This window comes from Sus scrofa, chromosome 13, assembly GCF_054392235.1.
Source record: "Sus scrofa isolate SSC_HxYL_T2T_F1_AM1 chromosome 13, Sscrofa_HxYL_maternal_Yorkshire_Landrace_v2.0, whole genome shotgun sequence".
Lineage (NCBI taxonomy): Eukaryota > Metazoa > Chordata > Mammalia > Artiodactyla > Suidae > Sus > Sus scrofa.
The window spans coordinates 34,231,308-34,252,971 of NC_139395.1; the positions used below are offsets into that span (position 1 = coordinate 34,231,308).

Here is a 21,664-nt window from a genome sequence, read left to right on the forward strand (position 1 = left end):
TATATCCAAGTTTTAATAAAAATTATGAGATTGAGAGCATTCCCATTGTGGCTCAGTGGGTTAAGAACCTGACTAGGATCTATGAAGATGTGGGTTTGATCCCGGCCTCACTCAGTGGGCTAAAGATCTGGTGTTGCTACAAGCTACACCACAGGACTCGGGGATGCAGCTAGGATCTGGTGTTGCTGTGGCACAGGCCCATAGCCTGGTAAATTTCATATGCCACAGGTGAGGCCCTAAAAAGACAACTGGAAAAAAAAAAAAGGAGACTGAGATATTCAGGGTGACAGGGTGAACAGTCATGAGCTTAGGGCATCCTATTCTCAAATAATAATGTGCAAATGAAGGGAGATAGTTATAGAGCATATCTGGCAAATGTTAATAACTGGCAAATTAGGTGAAGGGTACACAGGATTTCACTGACTATACCTGCAACTTTCTTGTAATGTTGAAATGTTTCTTAAATGAAATAGTTTAAAAAATTAAAAGAACACCTTTTATTACAGAGGAATTCTAGCTTCTGCCTAGGATGAAGAAATTGGGGGGAAAAAAATCACTCCCATTATAAACAAGAAAAAGCCAAATAATCAACAAAACAGTAACTGTTCTTGAATCCATCAGAAAACTAAGGCTGTACAATAATCATCTAGCTTGAAATCTTAAGGACAGACAGATGCCCCCAAGGAGAGATAAGCAGTAGGTCACACATGGCAGAGGAAGGGAAAATGAAGCAGTGATGCAAGAGTGTAAAAAGAATTCAGCTATGTTCAATTCACTGCTGATAGCTGGACGTAGGCTAGCATGAAAACACAGAATCTCTATTAGCTACAGACGGAAGGAGAGTTCAAACCCACTTGAAGGCTCTTTCTCTACAAACCTGCACTAGACACTCAGGCTCAGGACTAGGCAGGAGTTATGGGCAAGTCTCTCAGAGGTTACAGGTCTTAGAGCCAGGAACTGAACCTATACCACAGCAGTGACAATACTGGATCCTTAAACAACTGAGCGACCAGGGAACCCCAAAATCCAAGAATTTTTAAAAAGAGATACTGAGACTATGAGAGTTAATAAACAAGTTAACTGAGATAAGCAGAAAAATGGCTTCCCGAAGGTGTTCACATCCTAATTCCCAGAGCCTGTGAATACATTACCTACATGACAAAAAGAATAACAAAAATGTGGTTAAGAATCTTAAGATAGAGAATAATCCTGGGTCCAAGAGTCCTTATAAAATAGAGAGAGGTTGGAGAGTTGTCAGAATCCGAGAAGATGTGATGACAGAAGCAGTGATCAGAAATATTGATTTGACGATGCTATACTACTGGCTTTGAAGATGTAAGAAAAGGCCATAAGCTAAGAATGTAAGCAATTTCTAGAAGCTGGAAAGTTCTCCAAAGTGTGCAAAAGGAACACAATCCTGCTAAAACCTTATTTCAGACTTGTGACCTCCAGGACTGTAAGAAAATAAATGTATGTTGTTTTAAGATGCTAAGTGTGTGATAACTTGCTACAGCAAGTTACAGCAGCAATAGGAAACTAATATACTAATGAATCATAATACGTCAACCTTATGTGGATTCTGATTTTCCTTTCTTTTTTTTTTTTTTTTTAAAGGGTGGCATGTGCAACATAAGGAAGTTCCCAGGCTAGGAATTGAATCAGAGCTGCAGCTGACACAGCAATGTCAAATTCAAGCAGCGTCTGCGACCTACACCACAGCGCACAGCAACACCGGATCCTTAACCCACTGAATGGGGTCAGGGACTGAACTCGTGTCCTCAGGGATACTAGTCGAGTTCATTACAAGTGAGCCACATGGGAATACCCTGGTTTTTCTTAAAATATCTAAAGAGTTCTCTTATGAAGAGTGGGTTAAGGATCTGGTGTTGTCACTGCAGTGGCTTGGGTTGCTGCTGGGGCACAGGTTCAATCCCTGGCCCAAGAACTTCCACATGCTACAGGTGTGGCCAAAAAAAAAAAAAAAAAAAAAATTAAAAATTTTGCACAACATTTTTAAAAACTGGAAATTTGAACCCTGGATATTTGATATCAAAAATTTTTATATATAAGAATAGAACTGAAGTTATGCTAATTTTTGGCCAGGCCCACTGCATGCATAAATTCCTAGGCCAGGGATTGAACCCAAGCACAGCAGTGACAATGCCAGAACCTTGAACCCACTGAGCCACCAGGGAACTCTGAGGTTATAATATTTTTTTTTATTTTAAGAGCACTTACCTTTGAGGCACTAACTAGAAAAACTTACAGATAAAACAATTTATTTGCGACTTGTGACAAAATCAGAATTACAAATATATCAAGTCTTTCCCCAAAAGATGATATTCAATGCAATTCCATTAAAAAGTTAAAATTTTTGGTGCAACTTGACTAGCTGATTCTAAAATTCACATGGGATAATAAATAAAGGTGCAGTAATAGCCAGTACATTTCAAAGAATCTGGTGGGTGAATGTGATTCAGCAAATAACAAGATTTACCACAAAGCTACAAATAACTTTCCTGAATTTCCATTTAGACATCTTTCGACTTTGATTAAGGGTCCTTTCAGTAGAATTTTAAAACCTGCAAAAAAAAAAAAAAAAAAAAAAGAAAGAAAGAAAAAAAGAAAAAACCACTAGAGCAAAATTCCAATCTGTTCCTCAACACTTCCTTAGGACCTCAAACTCAAATGCCTTCATTCAGATCCCATTAAAAAAAAAAAAAAGCAAAAATAATGTACTTTTAGAGTTCACTGATGGTTCAGTGGGTTAAGGATCCAGCATTGCCACTGCCTCAGCTATGGTCCAGATTCAATCCCTGGCCCAGGAACTTGCTGCACGCCACAGGTGGGGTCAAAAAAAAAAAAATACAAAAGCAAAAATAACATACTTTTTAACAGGCAGAAAAATAAAAACTAAAAAGCGAAATGTGGGAGTTCCCGTCGTGGCGCAGTGGTTAATGAATCCGACTAGGAACCATGAAGTTGCGGGTTCGCTCCGTGCCCTTGCTCAGTGGGTTAACGAACCGGCGCTGCCGTGAGCTGTGGTGTAGGTTGCGGCTCGGATCCCGCGTTGCTGTGGCTCTGGTGTAGGCCAGTGGCTACAGCTCCGATTAGACCCCTAGCCTGGGAACCTCCATATGCCATGGGAGCGGCCCAAGAAATGGCAAAAAGACAAAAAAAAAAAAAAAAAGCGAAATGTGGGCTAAGACCAAGCTTAAATTTTAGGGTGTTTTTAAGACACAAAACTGAAATTTTAAAAAATGTGTGAAATGTTATTAACTCTAAAAAGTCCCAGCAACTTTAAAGGTACATTTTCCCATTCTTTCTCTCTCTTTTTACCTCTGAATCACAAGTGGTTGAATATATTTGAGTAATTTGATGTCAATAAACTCACATGCAGGTTGTCAACCTTGTCACAGTTTCAATTCAATATAATGCTTAATCTTCCAAATGTTTTAAATCAGAAATGTTGTCAACCAAAAACAGAGTTAAGTAAGATTCCTGCTGTGGTGCAGCAGAAACAAATCCAACTAGTATCCATGAAGGTGAGGGTGTGATCCCTGGCCTTGCTCAGTGGGTTAAGGGTCCAGCACTGCTGTGAGCTTCGGTGTAGGTCGCAGACAGGTCTCCAATCTTACACTGCTGTGGCTATGGCGTGGGCTGGCGGCTGTAGCTCTGATTCAACCCCTAGCCTGGGAACTTCCATATGCCACTGATGTAGCCCTAAAAAGCAAAAAAAAAAAAGGAGTTCCCGTCATGGCTCAGTGGTTACCGAATCTGACTAGGAAGTATGAGGTTGCAGGTTCGATCCCTGGCCTTGCTCAGTGGGTTAACGATCCGGCATTGCCATGAGCTGTGGTGTAGGTTGCAGATGCGGCTCGGATCCCGTGTAGCTGTGGCTCTGGCGTAGGTCAGCAGCTACAGCTCCAATTAGACCCCTAGCCTGGGAACCTCCATATGCCATGGGAGTGGCCCAAGAAATGGCAAAAAGACAAAAAATAAATAAATAAATAAATAAATAAATACACACACACACACACACACACCCACACACACACACACACACCCACACTCTTAAGTAACTGCATGAGACAGTAATGACTACCCCCAATATAGGAAACACAACTAACAAATTTCCATGTAAAAGCCAGAAATCCTGACCACAAAAGTTCTGAAAATCTAGGAAGGACACAAGCTTAATTCATAATCACAGATGATTCTCCAACATTAGTGGAACAAAAAAGGCATGTATTATTCATAACCATATTATTCATAACATGCATACTCCTGTAATGCTCCTTCTCTCATTAGGAAATACTGTAGGTTTATGGAATCCCCCCCCACACACAAATTAACTCAGCACCTAAGAAAATGACTAACAGAATGATACAGAATAATTGGCAAGTGAACATGTATGCACAGAGCCAATGAATTAAGCATGATGGCTTACAAATTTTGAAAACCTGAAGAGAAATAGCAGGTAATTTTTATAAAAATATGTAAATAAAACTATTTCCCTCAAAAAAGGAGAGAAACAAATAACTTAAAATACTGATTAATTCTAGGTAGAGTGAGGGGGACAAGACAGGAAGTTTAACCCAGTATTTCCACTTCTAGACACATGCTTAACAATTATTCTCATTGAAGGTGACACATAATAGTCTTCCCTGGAGCTATGTAGCCCAAAGGAATATGCCATACCTGGTGGCCCTGCTGCCAGTCACTCACTGTACAACAGAAATTGGCACAACATTTTAAGTCAACTATACTCTAATTTAAAAAAATTTTTACTGTGAGTTTGGGATTAGTAGATGCAAACTAGTGCATGTGGAGTGGATAAGCAATGAGATCCTGCTGTATAGCACAGAGAACCATATCTAGCCACTTGTGATGGAACATGATGGAGGCTAATATGAGAAAAAGAATGTGTATAACTGGGTCATTTTATACAGGAGAAATTGAGAGAACATTGTAAATCAACTATAATAAAAAGTAAAATTAAAAAATTTTAAATTCTCTTTGAAGTTATCAGAGCCTAGAGCCTACTTCATGTAGGGAGGGGGTATAGGGGAGGACACACACACACGGTTTTAGTATATCTTTCTAGAAATGCAGCTAGCAGGTAAATCAAGGGACATGTGTGCTTTCATTTACTGATTCAACTAATACAAAGGCCTGGAATAAATGCTGGAAGGTGGGTACATACAGTAATGGGAGTTTTAGGAAATTCTAATTCCTTCAATTTTCTCAGTGAAGTAGAAAGCAAAGCCATTAGCTGAGAGTGATGATGGAAGAAGGGTTATTGACAGGTCTGAAGAGAGAGGAATAGATGTAAAATATTTGTCTAAGTGAAAGAATGAATGAATCAAGAAAATATAGGATGACTACCAGGCACCAATGAGGATCCACTGAAAGATCAGGAATTTAAGATGGAATCAGGAGTTCCCGTCGTGGCGCAGTGGTTAACGAATCCGACTAGGAACCATGAGGTTGACGGTTCGGTCCCTGCCCTTGCTCAGTGGGTTAACGATCTGGCGTTGCCAAGAGCTGTGGTGTAGGTTGCAGACGCGGCTCAGATCCTGTGTTGCTGTGGCTCTGGCGTAGGCTGGTGGCGATTAGACCCCTAGCCTGGGAACCTCCATATGCTGCAGGAGCGGCCCAAGAAATAGCAAAAAAAAAAAAAAAGACAAAAATAAATAAATAAATAAATAAAAATAAAATGGAATCAGAGGTTTTATGCTTTTCTCCATACACCTTGCAGGTGGGTAGATTGCATTTTATCAAATGAGAACCACAAAGCAAGAATGAGGAGGGAAAAGAGAATTTTAAAATGAATGTAAGGGTGTGACTGACCAGGATATTCATACTTAGATAAGAGGGAGAATGGGACAGTTAAAACTCATATGAATTAGAGGTCACAGAGGGTGGCTAATCTTTTTAAGATGGTATACTCAGAAAAATAATGTTCAGAATTTAGAGTTCTAGGAGTTTCCCTCATGGCTCAATGGGTTAAGGATCTAGCATTGTCACTGCAGTGGCTCAGGTCACTGCCATAACACAGGTTAGATCCCTGGCCTGGGAACTTTCACATGTCATGGGCACAGCCCCATCAAAAAAAAAAAAAAAAGAATTTAGAGTTCTAGAATACCACCATCACCAACAGCAGTGCACTTGTGAAGTCTGAATCACCAGCAACCACACACCTGTCGTGGTTGGAATTGGCAGTGGTAGCATTTATAGCAACATGTACTAGTGGAGCCATCTGACTATCATTATGCCTTCTTAGGTAGTCAGGCTTGCACATTTGCATAATGAAATATATTTTATCCCATTATAAATTATGTGTAGTTTTCCTTTAGAGTCTAGTTTGGACATTATTTGGATTTTATAAAATGATGTGTACTTAGTATTATGATAAATTTAATTTCAGGATAGTAAAGGGGGCATTAAAAAAGGGCACCGAGGAGTTCCCTGGTAGCACAGTGGGTTAAGGATCTAGTGTTGTTACTGCTGTGGCATGGGTTTGATCCCTGGCCCAGGAACTTGAACATGCCCTAGGCGCAGCCAAAAATAAAGAATAAATTGAATCTGACAGAATCACTACCCTAGAGAAACTCTCATGCACATATATAAGGTGACAATGTGAATAGTAAATTATTAAAAACCAACTGGATGTTTTACCTACGTGGCAGGTAAAAGGAGCGACAACATACATATATGCAGATAGACTTCACAGGCTTTTTTTTAGCAAACTAAAAATTTAAGAAATTGATGGTTTATTTTAAAAAAAATACAATCAAAGTGATGCTGACATTGGAAAGTATCATCCTTCAAATGGCAAAAGGTCTTGGTTTCCAAGAAAAGACTTGAAATCCTAGCACATTATTATCCCTGCACTATGTTGTTATGTTATTTATTGTTTTCTCCATTTTTAGAGTCAACTTATTGTTATAGTTGCAGATAGACACAATTTTTAAAAAATGAAAGTAGAGCTGACAAATGACAGGATACTCACAAGGTTTACAAAAGTATAGAAAAGGAAAGGAGTAGTAAAATCCTAATCTCCCTTGGTTCAAGTACTCCACCAATTTACCAGGTCTATTACCTAAGGCAAGGCACTTACATCTTCTTAGTTCCTACAAAATGAGGAAACAGTAGTGACTTTCTAAGGCCACCTCAAAGATTGAAATGAGATAATGGAAATATAGCACTTGAGACAATGCCTGATTCCAAGGACTCTTTAAATAGTGGGTATCATAGTTCAGTAAATTTTATAAGGGATATTTTATTGCTGTAATACCATTTTAAAATTTGGGGATTCCTGAAATCACAGGACTATATTACCAAAGTCAAATGCCAGGGCATATATAGTTTATATAATATACACACCTATTCCAACGTTTTTAATCTTCATTATGATTTCTCTACTGAGCCGAAGAACCCAAATGTCTATTTAACATCTCAATTTGGATGTCAAACAACCTTCTAAAAACCTAACTTTTTACTTTCTTCACCCAACTTTTCTCAGTCTTCCCCATTTTAGTAAAAAGCACCTGTCTTGATACCCAAGCAATGCAATCACCCCAAATTCCTCTCTCAATCCTCATATTCAGCAAAAGGAAGTGCTGTTGGCTCTACCACATCATTTGCCAAATCTTCCACTTCTCAGTACTGCCAGCCTTAGCACCATCACCTCCCTACTTTTGCTTCTTTACCGGCCACTCTCCACAAAGCAGCCATTCCTCTACATAAAACCTTCCAATGACTTAGAATAAAATCCTATCAAACTCTTTCTTCCTGCCTTCCTCAACTTCATCTTTACACCTCACTCCACTGTAAACTCAAGCTATGCTGCCCTTCTTTGTGCTCCTTAATCGAACTAGGATTTCTGCATTTGCAGCTTCCTCTGCCTAAAGGCATTCTTCACCCCAGTATTTCTTTTCTGTCAGCACTCAAATTTCACCTTACTTCCATTACTTCCAAACAGTCTCATCTTCCCCTCATTCTTTCACATCAGTTGATTTACAAGCCCTTGTTATCATGAAACTATCCAATTTGGATAGCCATCTGCCTTCCTCCATCTAAACAGGCTCTCCTGGACAGGAGGGATCTCACTCTTCCCTCCTTTAAATCACTCTCATTGAGGTCTTCAATGACCAACTACCTAAAATTCCAACAGCTGCACCCTGCCCAACACATCCTACTTCTTTACTGCTTTTCTCCAAAGCATGTATTACTAACTAACCTACTACAGATTTTAGTTACTTACCTTGTTTATTCCCCTGTCCCCCCCAGAATCTACGCACACAAAGGCAAGGACTTTTATCCTTTTTTTCCCCTACTGTATCCCAAGTGCCCAGAAGAGTGCTTGCAATTAATATCTAAATGAAGCTCAGTGAATGAACCTGTCTGGTTTTGCTCACAGCGGGTCCCCAATATCCAGAAAAATACCCAGCATATAGTAAAAGTCACTCAAATTCACTGAAGCAATGACTGCTAAAAATACTCAAATTCTGAAGTACTATCAAATCCAAGAAAAACTATATTTTGTTTAGCACAATCTAAAATTTAACTACATTTCTATTTGTGTGTATGTTCAAAAAATTCTCAGCTTTCTTTTGGCACAGTGGGTTAAGGATCCAGACTGCAGTGGCTTGGGTCACTGCTGTGGTGGGGGTTGGATCCATAGCTGGGGAACTTCCACATGCTGCAGACTTGGCCAAAAATAAAATTCTGACACCCTTTTTTCAAAAGATTTAAATATTCATTGTATCCGGAGTAAAAAAAATGATGACCTAGCTTGATAACTAATTAGAATACCTGTCTCCCCAGCAATGTCAGAAAAGCAGAAAGGAGAGAACTAAGGAGTCAGGAAAGAAAAATCAGAATTGATGAATTAATGTCTTTGACTAGTCAAGAGGGCATGGGATACACATGCTCTCAATACACATGGGGAGGGATGGGTATAAGTGAGAAAAAGATTTTATTCACTCTAACAGAGAAGGTAGAGTTATATGGGCACAGCTTCAAGGAAGTATGTACATGAGGTTGTGGGAGTTTTCTGATGGCTGAAATTGTCTCAGACTCCAATATTTACTGAGGAGCATAGAGAATGTGTAGTAAAGAGATAAGAACTTGAGTCAGATCCTTAATGGATTCTAACTCTTAAGGACCAGTTAAAGAAAAAACATAGCACTGAGTGGAAGTAGTGCTTAGTGACATAAAGAAAAAAAAAAAAAAGGGATACTATATAATCACAGAAGCCAAGAATATGTTTCAAGGGGCAACTTGTCATTCACTAATGGTACAGCTGAGGAGTGAGACAGCCCAAAGCCAGTTCAACCACAGCCAGAGTAGAAACACATCAACCTTCACTTGGAAAGCAGAGCAAACATTACCAAGGAGCTAACTTTCTCCAACAGCCTATGCTGTCATACAAAATCAACTATTGTGAGGGTGTATGCCCTTCTTAGAGTGTAAATTTAGCTTCTTTCAAAGAAGTAAGACTAATTCCTGATACAGTAATGATATATTCTCACATATTAACTTTTTCCAAAATTTTAAAAATTACAGATGGCATAATGGAGCAGTGAGGTGGTTCATTGTTTAACTTTGTAAAAAGTCAAACCCTTCCAAAACTCATATAACTTTCAAAATTAAATCTGTATAATAATTCTAGAGCTTGCCTTTCTTCTCTATGATGATAATGCTTTTGAACTACAGCCTACTCGCTGAGTTATAAATATATACTACTAAGAAGAATCACTTCATCTACGGGACCGTGGGCCAGCATTTTAAAGCAACACTGCCACCAGAAGACTAGAAAGAAAAGTTACCGCTAAAAACTACAGTGCAAGCTGATTACAGAATATTTATCTGGCCTCCCAACGTGGCTACATCACAACGTGCTTGCCACGGGCTCTTCAGAAACACTCATTCCTTCCTGTATCTCATACTTATATTTATTTATTTTTCAGCATCATATAACTTGCTACCGCATGGTTTCAAATTCGAGCCAGTCAACTGTGACAAAACAAAATGACAGAGAGCGTTCAACTGTTTTCTGTCGACTACATAAGCAAATAAATAATGCCATGGGTTCAGCATCTTTCATTAGGTTTAACGGTAAACTTCATCAGGAAATTTATGCAGCGCTAAGGACGCCTTGGAGACGAAAAGCACAACCTTCTAGACACAAAAATTATATGAGAGAAAAGAAACAGTCGACTAAGTAGAATAAAAATAACTAATGAAGAGGGATTAACTTAACCTCTCTTTTCAACTTAAAACCGTATCCTCATGTCCTACATTTTGGTTTGGGTAGTGTTTACATAGGAACATACAAAATGTAAAACACCTTCGAACATTTTATGCTTGTAAATGACCACTGATTTTTAAAATGGGTGATGAAACATTATATTCCAATGCCAAGAACTCCGCACGGTGTCAGGGAACCGCTAAATTTGTCATTGTTCACAATGGTGGAAAAAGTTGGTCGTGGTGGGAAGTCGGTCTCCGGCTCGCGTTCGGAGAGGCAGGCTCGCCAGCGGGGCCGCGTCGGAGGACTCCCCGGGGGCTGGCCCGGCCCACCCCGCACGTCCGGAATTAAAGGGCTGGCCGGAGAGGGCGTGCCCGGCCTGGCCGCGCCGCCGCCGCTTACCCGGTAGTTGCTCGAGCCCACCCAGCCGGTGAGAGCGTCGACCGTCTTGCCCAGACAGCCCAGGTTCTCCTCCAGGTCCGGGATGGCGCCGGGGACGCCGAGATAGAGCAGTAGCTCCTGGCCAACCTGCAGGCGGCCGCCGACGTCCTTCTGCTGCACCTGGGCGCTGAAGTACTCCATGCTGCGGGGCTCCATGGCCCCGCCCGCTGGCCCGTCAGGGGCCAACTTTCGCCGAGCGCCACCCAGCCGCCAGCGCGGAGCCCCGCGGGAAGGGGCCGGACGCGATCGTGCCGGCCGAGACGCGGCTCGCGGGCCGCGACGGGCGGCGGGAGCAGCGCCAGGCGCCGAGCGGCCCCCGAACTAGTCAAACTCGGCGCCCCCCGCGCTCCAACCCGCTTCAGAGGCCGCGGCCGCCGGCGACGTCAGCACGCGCGTGACGTCAGCGCGACGCTGGCGAGCGCCCGCCCGCCTGTACCGATTAGGGTTTGGCAGTCGGGGCGCGAACCGCTGGGGGCAGTAGGACGTCTGCTGGGCGTTGGGGTCGGGGTGTGTTGACCATGCCGGGAAGTCGACCGCTCTCTGCCACGCGCCATCGCAGCCCTGTACCCTCGCCCTGTAAAATCTAGATCTCTTCCAAGTTTTCCTCCACTTGAAATCAGTACTTGGGAAAGTTTCTGGTACTTGGAATTCCCCTTCCCCAAGCCCACTCTCATTTTTTGTTTTGCTTTTTGTTTTTGTTTTTACTTTGCAAAATACACGTCCTCATAAAAAAAGAAAAACATCATGACCCCTGCTTCTAGTCACCACCACTGGTTGAGTCACAATGTGAGGCTTTTTTTTTTTTTTTTAAACAAAGGTTTAATTTACATAGAGTAAAATGAACAGATTTTAAGTGTGCCGTCCACGCATTTTAACAAATGTATTCACCAGTGTGGCTAGTTAGCATCCTCAATAAGACAGAACATCACTCCAGGAAGTTCCAAGAAATTCCCAGGCAATTCTTTCTAACCTGATTTCTATCACTGTAGCATAGTTTTCCCTGTTCTTTAATTTCATATGACTTCATGCAGCCTGTAGTCTTTGGAATTGGGCTTCTTTCTCTCTTTGACATAATGTTTTGAGATCCATCCAGTGCTGTTTGTCAGTAATCCCTTTTCATTGCTGTGTAGTATTCCATATATGGAAGCACCATAATTCTTGATCCACTCACCTGTTTGTAAACATTTTCATTATTTCATATTTCAGTTTTTCAGCTGTAATCAACTATATTGTTAGTGTACAGGCATATTGTAGAGACAGGGTTTTACTTCTCTTGGTTAAATACCAAAGACTGGAATTACTAGCTGCTATGATAAGCTTATGTTTAACTTTAGAAGAAAATGCCTATTTCCCAAAGTGCCTGGACCATATTACACTCCCACCAGCAGCCCTGGAAAGTTCCCGTTGGTCCACATCTTCACAATATTTAGCATGGTTAGGATAATTAGTTTTAGTCATTTTCATGGTTGTAAAGTGGTATATAATTCATTCTAAATGCACATTGTATTTTTCTTCCTGCCAATTATTTCCAGCCACAATTTAATAATTATTTGTATAATATCTGTCTCCTCTACTACTCCGAAAGCGCCAAGATCATTTGCGTTTTCCCTAGGATGGTGCTTGGCAAGTATTGGGCACTCAATCAATTTAAGTGGAACAAGTGAATGAATTCAGTTGAAATTGACATTTGAAATGTTCGCAATAACAAAATAATAACAGAACAGTAATAATACTCTCCAAATTCAAAGAAACATCTTTTCTGTGTTAACTCTGAAAGTTTTTTTTCTGTATTTGTGTTTCTCTTTGTATGTGTTGTACAGTTTTTTCCATCCTTAATTAGCTGTAATTTCCCTGTGTTTGGCCCTTAATAAGTGACCCTTCCTTGGGTATCTAAAGGTTCCTTAGTAAAAGTTATAGAAAAATATAAAAAGAAGGTCCAATCCAAAGAAGTTTATGTTCTAATTGCTGGTAACTAGGTGCAGTATGTGGTATAGAGAAAAAAAAAAAAAAGCAGGAGTCCTAGATTCTAGGTTCAGCCTTACCTGTCCCTGTGACCAAAAGCGACTGCTGCTCTTAGCCCTCTGTTGTCTCCATTCACCTTTCTGAACTTGAGTAACTCAAGATTCTTAAGTTATAAGATAATTAAATACTCTTCATGATATAAGATAATACTTACGGCATTTGAGTTACTCCTGGAAGTACCTCTGAAATGCTTAGTAAACACTGGTTACTATGACCTATATATATTCTCTGCATGTATCATTAATACACTAACAAATATCTTCTGAGAGCTTGTTTTGTGCTAGCCACTGCCAGGTTCCACAAAATTCATTTAGGTCTAACAAAAGTAGAGACAAGAAAATCAACATTTCCAGGATGCTATGATGGGTAAGTGGAGGGTTTTGGGGAGCCTAGATGAAAGAGGCTCCTTACCTAGATGGCACTGAGAATGGGGGCAGGAGAGTTGTAAATCACTGAAGGCTTCCTGGAAGAAGTTTATGTGTAAATTGAGTTTTGAGAATACATAGGAATTAGGTAATTAAAGAAGGAATTTCCTGAGGAATAACATGTTTACCTACAAGATGTAGTCTTGATTATTTTAACACTTGTTATTATCATTACATACCTACTACAAAACCTGCTTATTTCTCTATATCACTGTTGTCTGTCCTCAGTTAAACATCATTAGAGCAGGAAGTCCTTCTAGTTTACAGCACTTTAGTATCTCAGTCATTTTCACACATTCCTAGACCAGAAGAAATAACTAAGAAATACCATCTACTCAACAGTAAGATCCAAACATCTAAATAGTCATGTCTCTTTTTTTTTAGAAGAGGCTTTTTTTCCAGTTTAATTTAGATATAATTTACATATAACATTGTATTACATCATAATAGTTGATATATGCATATATTGTGAAATGATTACCAAGATTAGTTAACATCAATGACCTCACAGTTACAAATTTTTTTGTGTGATGAGAACTTTTAAGATTTATTTTCTTAGCAACTCAAAAATACAATAAATATTGTGAACTATAGGTATGATGCTATGCATTATGCCCCAAACTTATTTAATGTGACTGAAAATTTATGCATTTTTTTGACTGTGCTGCAGCATGCAGAAGTTCCTAAGCCAGGGATCAAACCCACGCCACAGCAGTGACTCAAGATGCTGCAGTGACAAACCTTAACCCACTGCACCACAAAGTCCTGGAAGTTTGCACTTTTTTTTGAAATGCTGTGCTCTTTATTTTAGTTTTGTCTTTTTAAAGCTGCATCCTTGGCATATGGAAGTTTGCAGGCTAGGGGTCAAATCGGAGCTATGGCTGCCAGCCTATACCAAAGCAACACAGGATCTGAGCTGCATCTGTGACCTACGCCACAGCTCACAGCAATGCCAGATCCTTAACCCACTGAATAAGACCTGGGATCAAACCCGCATCCTCATGGACACTAGTTGGATTCATTACTGCTGAGCCACAGTGGGAAATCCCGAAGTATGCACATTTTTTTTTTTTTTTTGTCTTTTTTTTGCTATTTCTTGGGCCTCTCCCGCGGCATATGGAGGTTCCCAGGCTAGGGGTCTAATCAGAGCCATAGCCACCAGCCTGCGCCAGAGCCACAGCAACGCAGGATCCGAGCTGCATCTGCAACCTACACCACAGCTCACGGCAATGCCAGATCGTTAATCCACTGAGCAAGGGCAGGGACCGAACCGTCAACCTCATGGTTCCTAGTCAGATTCGTTAACCACTGCGCCACAACGGGAAGTTTGTGCATTTTGACTACCTTCACCCGTTTCCCGCACCAACCTGAGTAGTCATGTCTTAACGTCTTGGGAGGCATATGAAAAAATAATACACATACATTTTAAAAATTCATTTTAATTTCATTCTTAAATAACCCCACTTTCTAATGAGATATGTGTATCTCTTGGAACACTGAACAATTTCCCAAAACTTGGAATCACACTGAACCTGCTACCTTCATCTTGTGGTTCAGTGATTTTCATGCAACATTTACTTTTTATCACAGCAACCATGGAAAACATAGCCTTGCAAAAATATGACATCAATGACAGAAATGTACTGCATCAAATGTTGAAACTTCCAATTCCTTGGAGCTAGTCATTCTCTCCATATCTGACAGATGCCAAGTATCACTGTTTCCCTTTAAAATTTAAAATATCAGAATCTTGGCAAGTTTGTGGTAGCACCCTGGGGGACCCGAGTACACAGTTTAGGACTCTTGGCAGACAGATATCTGACGGTCCCCAAGTTATCAGAGAGAAAGAGAAAAGGAAGCGAAAACGGCAGCTCAGGCAGGAGAACGGCATGGGTCCAATGAGAACTGAGCTTCACAAAGGACATTGCTGAGGAGCTCAGTTTGACATGTTAGTTCTTTTAATCCTTTAAGCAACACTATCTGGAAAGTATTATAGCCCCATTTTAGAGATGAGGAAGCTGAGGCTCAGAGATTAAGTCTCCAGCCTCACTCATGACTTGATTCATAATTTAAACCCAGGATGGCTGGCTTCTCCTAAATAGATAATTTCAAAGGAAAGAAAACAAACAAAAAAGTTTGGAATTTCCTACCAAAATAATAACACTTCTTGTATAACACAGTCTTTCTTTGAATATCTATGTATTTCCACTGAGAACTTGATTTTCTCTGAATTGCTGTTTAAAAGAAAAGGAGGGGAGTTCCCGTCGTGGCGCAGTGGTTAACGAACCCGACTAGGAACCATGAGGTTGCGGGTTCGGTCCCTGCCCTTGCTCAGTGGGTTAACGATCCGGCGTTGCCGTGAGCTGTGGTGTAGGTTGCAGACGCGGCTCGGATCCCGCGTTGCTGTGGCTCTGGTGTAGGCCAGCGGCTACAGCTCCGATTCGACCCCTAGCCTGGGAACCTCCATATGCTGCAGGAGCGGCCCAAGAACCAAGAAATAGCAACAACAACAACAAAGACAAAAGACAAAAAAAAAAAAAAAAAAAAAAAAAAAAAGAAAAGGAAAAGGAGATGAAGGAAATGGGTAGAAATATTAGGGGAAAAAATAGCATAAGAAATATCTACATCCTTTCATAATCTGTCACTAAATGTATCTGGGAATACAAGTCTATTTTTAACTGGTAACAAGACTGAAATAGATCATTTGAATCCAGGAGACTGACTTCCTGACCTATTTGTTCATTATTTGTGATAATAGTGGAAACTTTGAGTCAACTTTGTTCTGACACTGGATTTTATTTTCCAGATGGAGACTATCAGACAAATCACCACACTGCTAGTTTGGGAACTATACTTCCCACAAATATCCATCAAGAAGGACATTGTGTTAGGTACTAGAGCGGCAGTGGGGGCTTTGAATGGCTTACCAAAGAGAGAATACAGTCTCTCCTCAGAGGTTAAGAGGGATATGTACACAAATGTTCAGAGAAGCTTTATTCTTAATAGCCCAAACTGGAAACACCCCAAATGTCCACCAACTGGAAAACAGATTAACAGTGGAGTAGAACCATACAATGCTATTTTACAAAGAAAACAAAACAAGACAAAACAAACCTACTGATACACTCAACAATGAGGATGAGGAATTCCCTGGTGGCTCAGCAGGTTAAGGATCTGGCATTGTTACTTCTGTGGTGCAGGGTCAGTTCCTGGCGCAGGAACTTCCACATGCTGTGGTTGCCACCAAAAAACAGAAAACAAACAAAAACTAATGAGGATGAATCTCAAAACATCATATTGAGTACAAGAAACCAAACATGAAACAATATATACTCTGATTCTGTTTACATGAAGTTCTAGTACAGAGGAAACCTTACATAATGGTGATGAAAGTTAGAAGAGTGATTATCACGAAGTATGGAGATCAGTGGGTATTGATTAGGAAAGGGCCTGAAAGAATTTTCTGTGGTGATGGAGGTGTTATCTATATCTTGACTCGAGTAGTGATTATAGGAGTATAATAGGTACAAATATATATAATAGGTATAAATTCAACAAGTTGTGTGCTTAAGGCCAGTACATGGTGTATTTACTATATGTAAGTTAAAACTAATAAAAAATGGAGGGGGGGGAGAGTGAAGAATAAAGGCCTAAAAGGAAAATAAAGGGTAAAAAATTTATGGTCTATTGCCGTGCTATCCAGTAGAAATATAATATATTTATATATGTGACCCTAAAATATATGTAATTAAACTTTTCTAGTAGCCACTAAATAAATTTTTTTACCAGGAAATAAAACTTTTCTTACTAGAAAAATAAAAAGAATCAAGGGAAGGTGTATTTAATAATATGTAAATTATATTTCATAATATTTGATGATATTTTTTGAAATATTTTATAAAATGGTAGGCAGTTTGTGAATTTTATATTTAATTTATGATATTTTAATATTTTATTAATAGCTAATGTTTTTTAGATCTGTGATCAAAATTTAAATTATTACTACAATATTTTCTATGTTAGTGCAGGTCAGTTGAAAACACCAATTTAGAATTAGAAAACTCAAGATTTGATATTATTAGCTTTGTAAACTTATTAACTTCCTGGGCTTCATTGTCTCAGCCTAAACAAAGGAAATTAGTGATGAGTGTGGGGAAAGATACTCCTACGTGTGTCTCATGTACAACTTGCTGGGTATGCCAAGAAAGTAAGGCCTGACCATTCTTTACCTGGACTACTTCTCAGGGTTATGTTTGCAGTGAGCAACCTTGAGGGATGAAGTCATGTCTTCTTCCAGAACAAAGAACAGTTTTATTTAGTACTTGCTATAAAATGGAGGATTCTCCAGCTTCTACTGTCTCCTGTAACACAACCTGGTGAAATCTAGGAGGCAAAGGGGAACTGTTGCAAACATGAAGCTTACACTACTTATCATGCCACAAATAGAAAAAGCCTTTGTCTCTGACCCAGGAATCTTGGGTCTTCTGTTCGCATCTATGAAACAGCAGAAAGATAAGTTATTAGTTTGTAAATAGGGTAAAATCAAATCCCATAACCCACCACTGAAGGCTTTTTTTTTCTTTTTTGGTAAAGACCAAATGAAACCTATTAAGAAGTGAAAGATTCCGTCAATGTAGTACGTATGCAATGTTAGGTGGCATACAATTAACCCCTAGACAAATGAAACACATGTACTAAGGAAGTTCAGCTCAAAAGATCAGGCAAATCTTCAGAGATTGCTCTGGAAATTAATGATGAAATAGACCTACTTGTCCCTGCAATGTTTGTTGTAAAATTATTTCTGTGAGTAAACATCTTCTGATATATTTCTAATATAAGTCAAAGGTATGTTCCCAATGAGCAGAATGCTTTGTTGAGAAATGGGGCTAAGGGTTAAAATGGAGATCTAGTATAGAATACACTGAAAGTTACAGAGCCATCACCCTGCCTAGTGCAAGGGCTCTACACAAGCGTCACCAATGGCTTCAATTCTAACTGCCCACTATCACCCTGGGGTGCAGAAGGACTTACGTAATCTTTCATTTGGGAAATACCTTTGAGTCGCCTACCATTTTTAAGAATTTTAAGTTCTACAAGGGGTAATTCAAATCCAAAAGAAACGTAAATTCCTCTTGGGGAGAAGAATTTAACTCCAAATAGGTCTACATTACAATGCTACATGTGGGAAGAGTCATAAATGGATACAGTCCCAAGGTGGGAAAGATTACTCTGATATGGCAGATTTAAGAGAAACCTCTTTATTTTATTTCATTTTTTGGCTGCACTCATGGCATGTAGAAGTTCCTGGGCCAGGGATTGAACTCACACTACAGCAGTGACCCAAGCCACAGCACTGACACCCTCTAACCACTAGGCCACCAGGGAACTCCCAGGAGCCTCCTTAGATAGAAGTAAATGAGATGAGTGGGAGTATGGATGTCATTTCAGCAAGGATAAGCAGAGACGGGATCCCAGGGACAAGAAGGAATCTGGATGTAAAGGCAGGCAATGCCAGGCTGAGCTCAGCAATCGCGGCCAGGATGGTTCCTGGGACTCAAATGCTGGGTTCTTGTCAGGATCGTTAAGCCCTAAAAACTCTTTGTCACATGCAATCGATAAGAAAAATAAACAATATGCCACTTTTTCGTGGCAGCCAATCTTATTTTCCATAAAAGCCTGGAAAAATAGAAAATTTTATGTGCAGTGAATGATAGGAAATTTTGGTGGTTTGATGTTATCAGGGTGTTCAAAGATGTTTTCCCATCAAACATATCAAAAGCGAGTGAGTTAGACTGTGATAAGAAAGCCATGAATATATCATGAGATATCATGTATTCATTAATGTGAGATTCCTTGCTCAGTCTGCAAGGTCCACCCAGCCAGTATTTTCAAAAATACATTTCCCACCTTATAAAAGACTGGTTTTAAAAATTTTCATGACAAAAAAGATACCCACTAACTCCCACAAAATCAGTTCCTGCCCAGTGGCTTATGACTGGATATTTTGTTCCAAATGGTACTTTTTCATTTCCTTTAGCAGTGAGATTTCTGATAAGAAAAGCACCCAAAAGCATGTGATTTGAAACTTTGGTTTCTGTCTGACAGTCTTTATTAATTATTTATTGCTGAGTAACAAATTGCCTCAATTGAATGGTTTAAAACAACAGTGTATATTCATAATCTCACAGATTTTGGTGGCCAGAAATTTCAGAAAAGTTTAGCTGGGTCTTTCGGTTCAGGCTCTTTCATGAAGTTGCATTTAAGGTATCAGCCAAGGCTGCGGCCATCTGACAGCTTGAATGGGATGGGAGGATCTCTTTCCAAGGTGGCTCACTCCCATGGCTGTTGGCAAGAGGCCTCAGCTCCTCACCTCATAAATTTCTCCAGAGGTACTTGATTGTCTTCATGATTTTCTCCAAAGTGAATGATTCAAGAAGTTTCCTAGTGGCCTAACAGTTAAGGATCTGGCATTGTCACTGCTGTGGCGCAGGTTCGATTCCTGGCCTGGGAACTTCCACATGTCATGGATGTGGCCCCCCAAAAACAAAACCAAAACAAAGTGAGTGATCCAAGACGAGGGAGAAAGTGACAATGTCTCCTATGGCCTCATTTTGAAGTCACACACCATCTTTTCTCCAGTAGTCTTATTGTTTACAAAGGTTAGTGTGGGAGGGGACAACACAAGGGCATGAAAAACTGGAGTAAAAAAGGAAGATTATTTTAGAGGCTGATACCACACTCTCTTTAATTGTATTATTTTAAAAATATTGGTAATTGTATTTTTCAGATGGGAACAGGAATCAATGGTTAAAAGGAGTAAGTTTTATTTTATTTTATTTTTGTCTTTTTAGCGCTGCACCTGCAGCATATGGAGGTTCCCAGGCTAGGGGTCGAATCAGAGCTATAGCCACCGGCCTACACTACAGCCACAACAACACCAGATCTGAGCTGAGTCTGTGACCCACACCACACCTCATAGCAACACCAGATCCTTAACCCACAGAGCGAGGCCAGAGATAGAACTTGTGTCCATATGGGTACTAGTCAGATTCATTTCCACTGAGCCACCATGGGTATTCCAAAAGGAGTTTCAAAAGTGAGTTTGAAACAGTGAGAACAGAAGAAATTCAGAAAAGCCTGAAATTACTGAGGTTACTGACAGCCAAAACTACCCAAATTTCCCTATAATTGTTTGACAGTGTTGTATGCCAATCATCATTTTAACAAGCTGAAGTCCATTCTAAAATGTATAAAAACAGATGTTTAATGCAAACTTCTGTTATTGTGGATATGCGAATGAGCCTAAAGGTTGGTATCTGGTTTTTGAGAAAACTGAGTAATAATTTTCTGAAACCATTATATTTGAAGGGACATTTAAAAATTAAATTTGCAATTTTTAAGAAAAACTGTGATAACTTTAAAAAAAAATTTTTAGGGCCACTCCCATGGGCCAGGGATTGAATCCAAGCCTCTACAGTGACCTCAGCCAAGAGTCTACGCAGGTGAATTCTTAACCCATTGCACCACAGTGAGAACACCGTGATCACTTTAATTATAAAAAGGGAAGCTCTAATTACAGTATTACAATAAAATTCACAGATGAAGTAAAAATTTCATAAAGCTTCAAGACTGGTTTTTTAATTACTTGGGAAACTGACATTTACTTTTAAAATATTAGGAGTTCCCACTGTGGCCCAACAGGTTAAGTTTCTAGCATTGTCTCTCAGTGGTTCGGGTTCAATCCCCAGCCTGGTACAGTGGGTTAGAAGGATCTGGTGTTACCACAGCTGTGATGTAGGTCAAAGCTGCAGCCAGAATTTTATTCCTTCCATATGTTGCAGGTGCAGCCAAAAAAAATAAATAAACAAAATATAAAATAAAAATATGTAAAATTATTGACATACTATATGTTAGATATTACCAAATCTTTTTGTTTAGGTCAAAAAGAGGCTGCCAATCTGCAAAATGTGTTCTTATAAAAATGACAGAGCTAATAAATACACCTGAGTATAATTTTAAGTCATATGTAATTCAGTACTTTTTCTTATAGTTGGATGAATATACAGTTGTTATTTTTGTTATTAGTTTTAAGTAGAAAACTATTTGATTTGTAATGGCAATGTCTGTGAAGATGTGTGTTGATAAAATAACTCATGAATATATTTTCAACCAAATAATACAGGATTTTAGCACACAGCATTTTCTGGAAATAAAAGTATGCGAATATGCAGAGATGATGCCAAATATATTATGAACAGAACTCCAAAAGCAGTAACCCACATCGTCTCCTGCTCCAAGAACACTTTTATGCAAAGAATCTGTTTTTGTATTTTCTCAGAGGGCTAGTAAAGAAGTAAATGTTGCTGTAAAAAAATTAGTGGTATGATTATTGGTTCTTTTGAGTCAAATTCATAATATTTTGATTTTGAAAGCTTGCTTTACTATATACATGTATACTGGTTTGATCAGGAGTAGCATCTGGTCAAAGTTTCCTAACTGAAGATTGAATTTTGTTGTT

At 39.5% G+C, this 21,664-nt stretch overlaps 1 protein-coding gene across 44 annotated transcripts in view; it reads right to left on the reverse strand.

Moving 5' to 3' along the window:
- CLASP2 (cytoplasmic linker associated protein 2) overlaps positions 1 to 11,084 on the reverse strand; it is a 205,172-nt gene extending 194,088 nt beyond the window's left edge. For all 44 annotated transcript variants that reach the window (XM_084987576.1, XM_084987570.1, XM_084987575.1 and 41 more), the window contains exon 1: positions 10,661 to 11,084. In XM_084987576.1, the coding sequence (XP_084843702.1) occupies positions 10,661 to 10,855 (195 nt within the window). In that variant the 5' untranslated portion in view covers positions 10,856 to 11,084. The remainder of the gene's footprint in view (positions 1 to 10,660) is intronic.
- Positions 11,085 to 21,664: the final 10,580 nt, after the last annotated feature.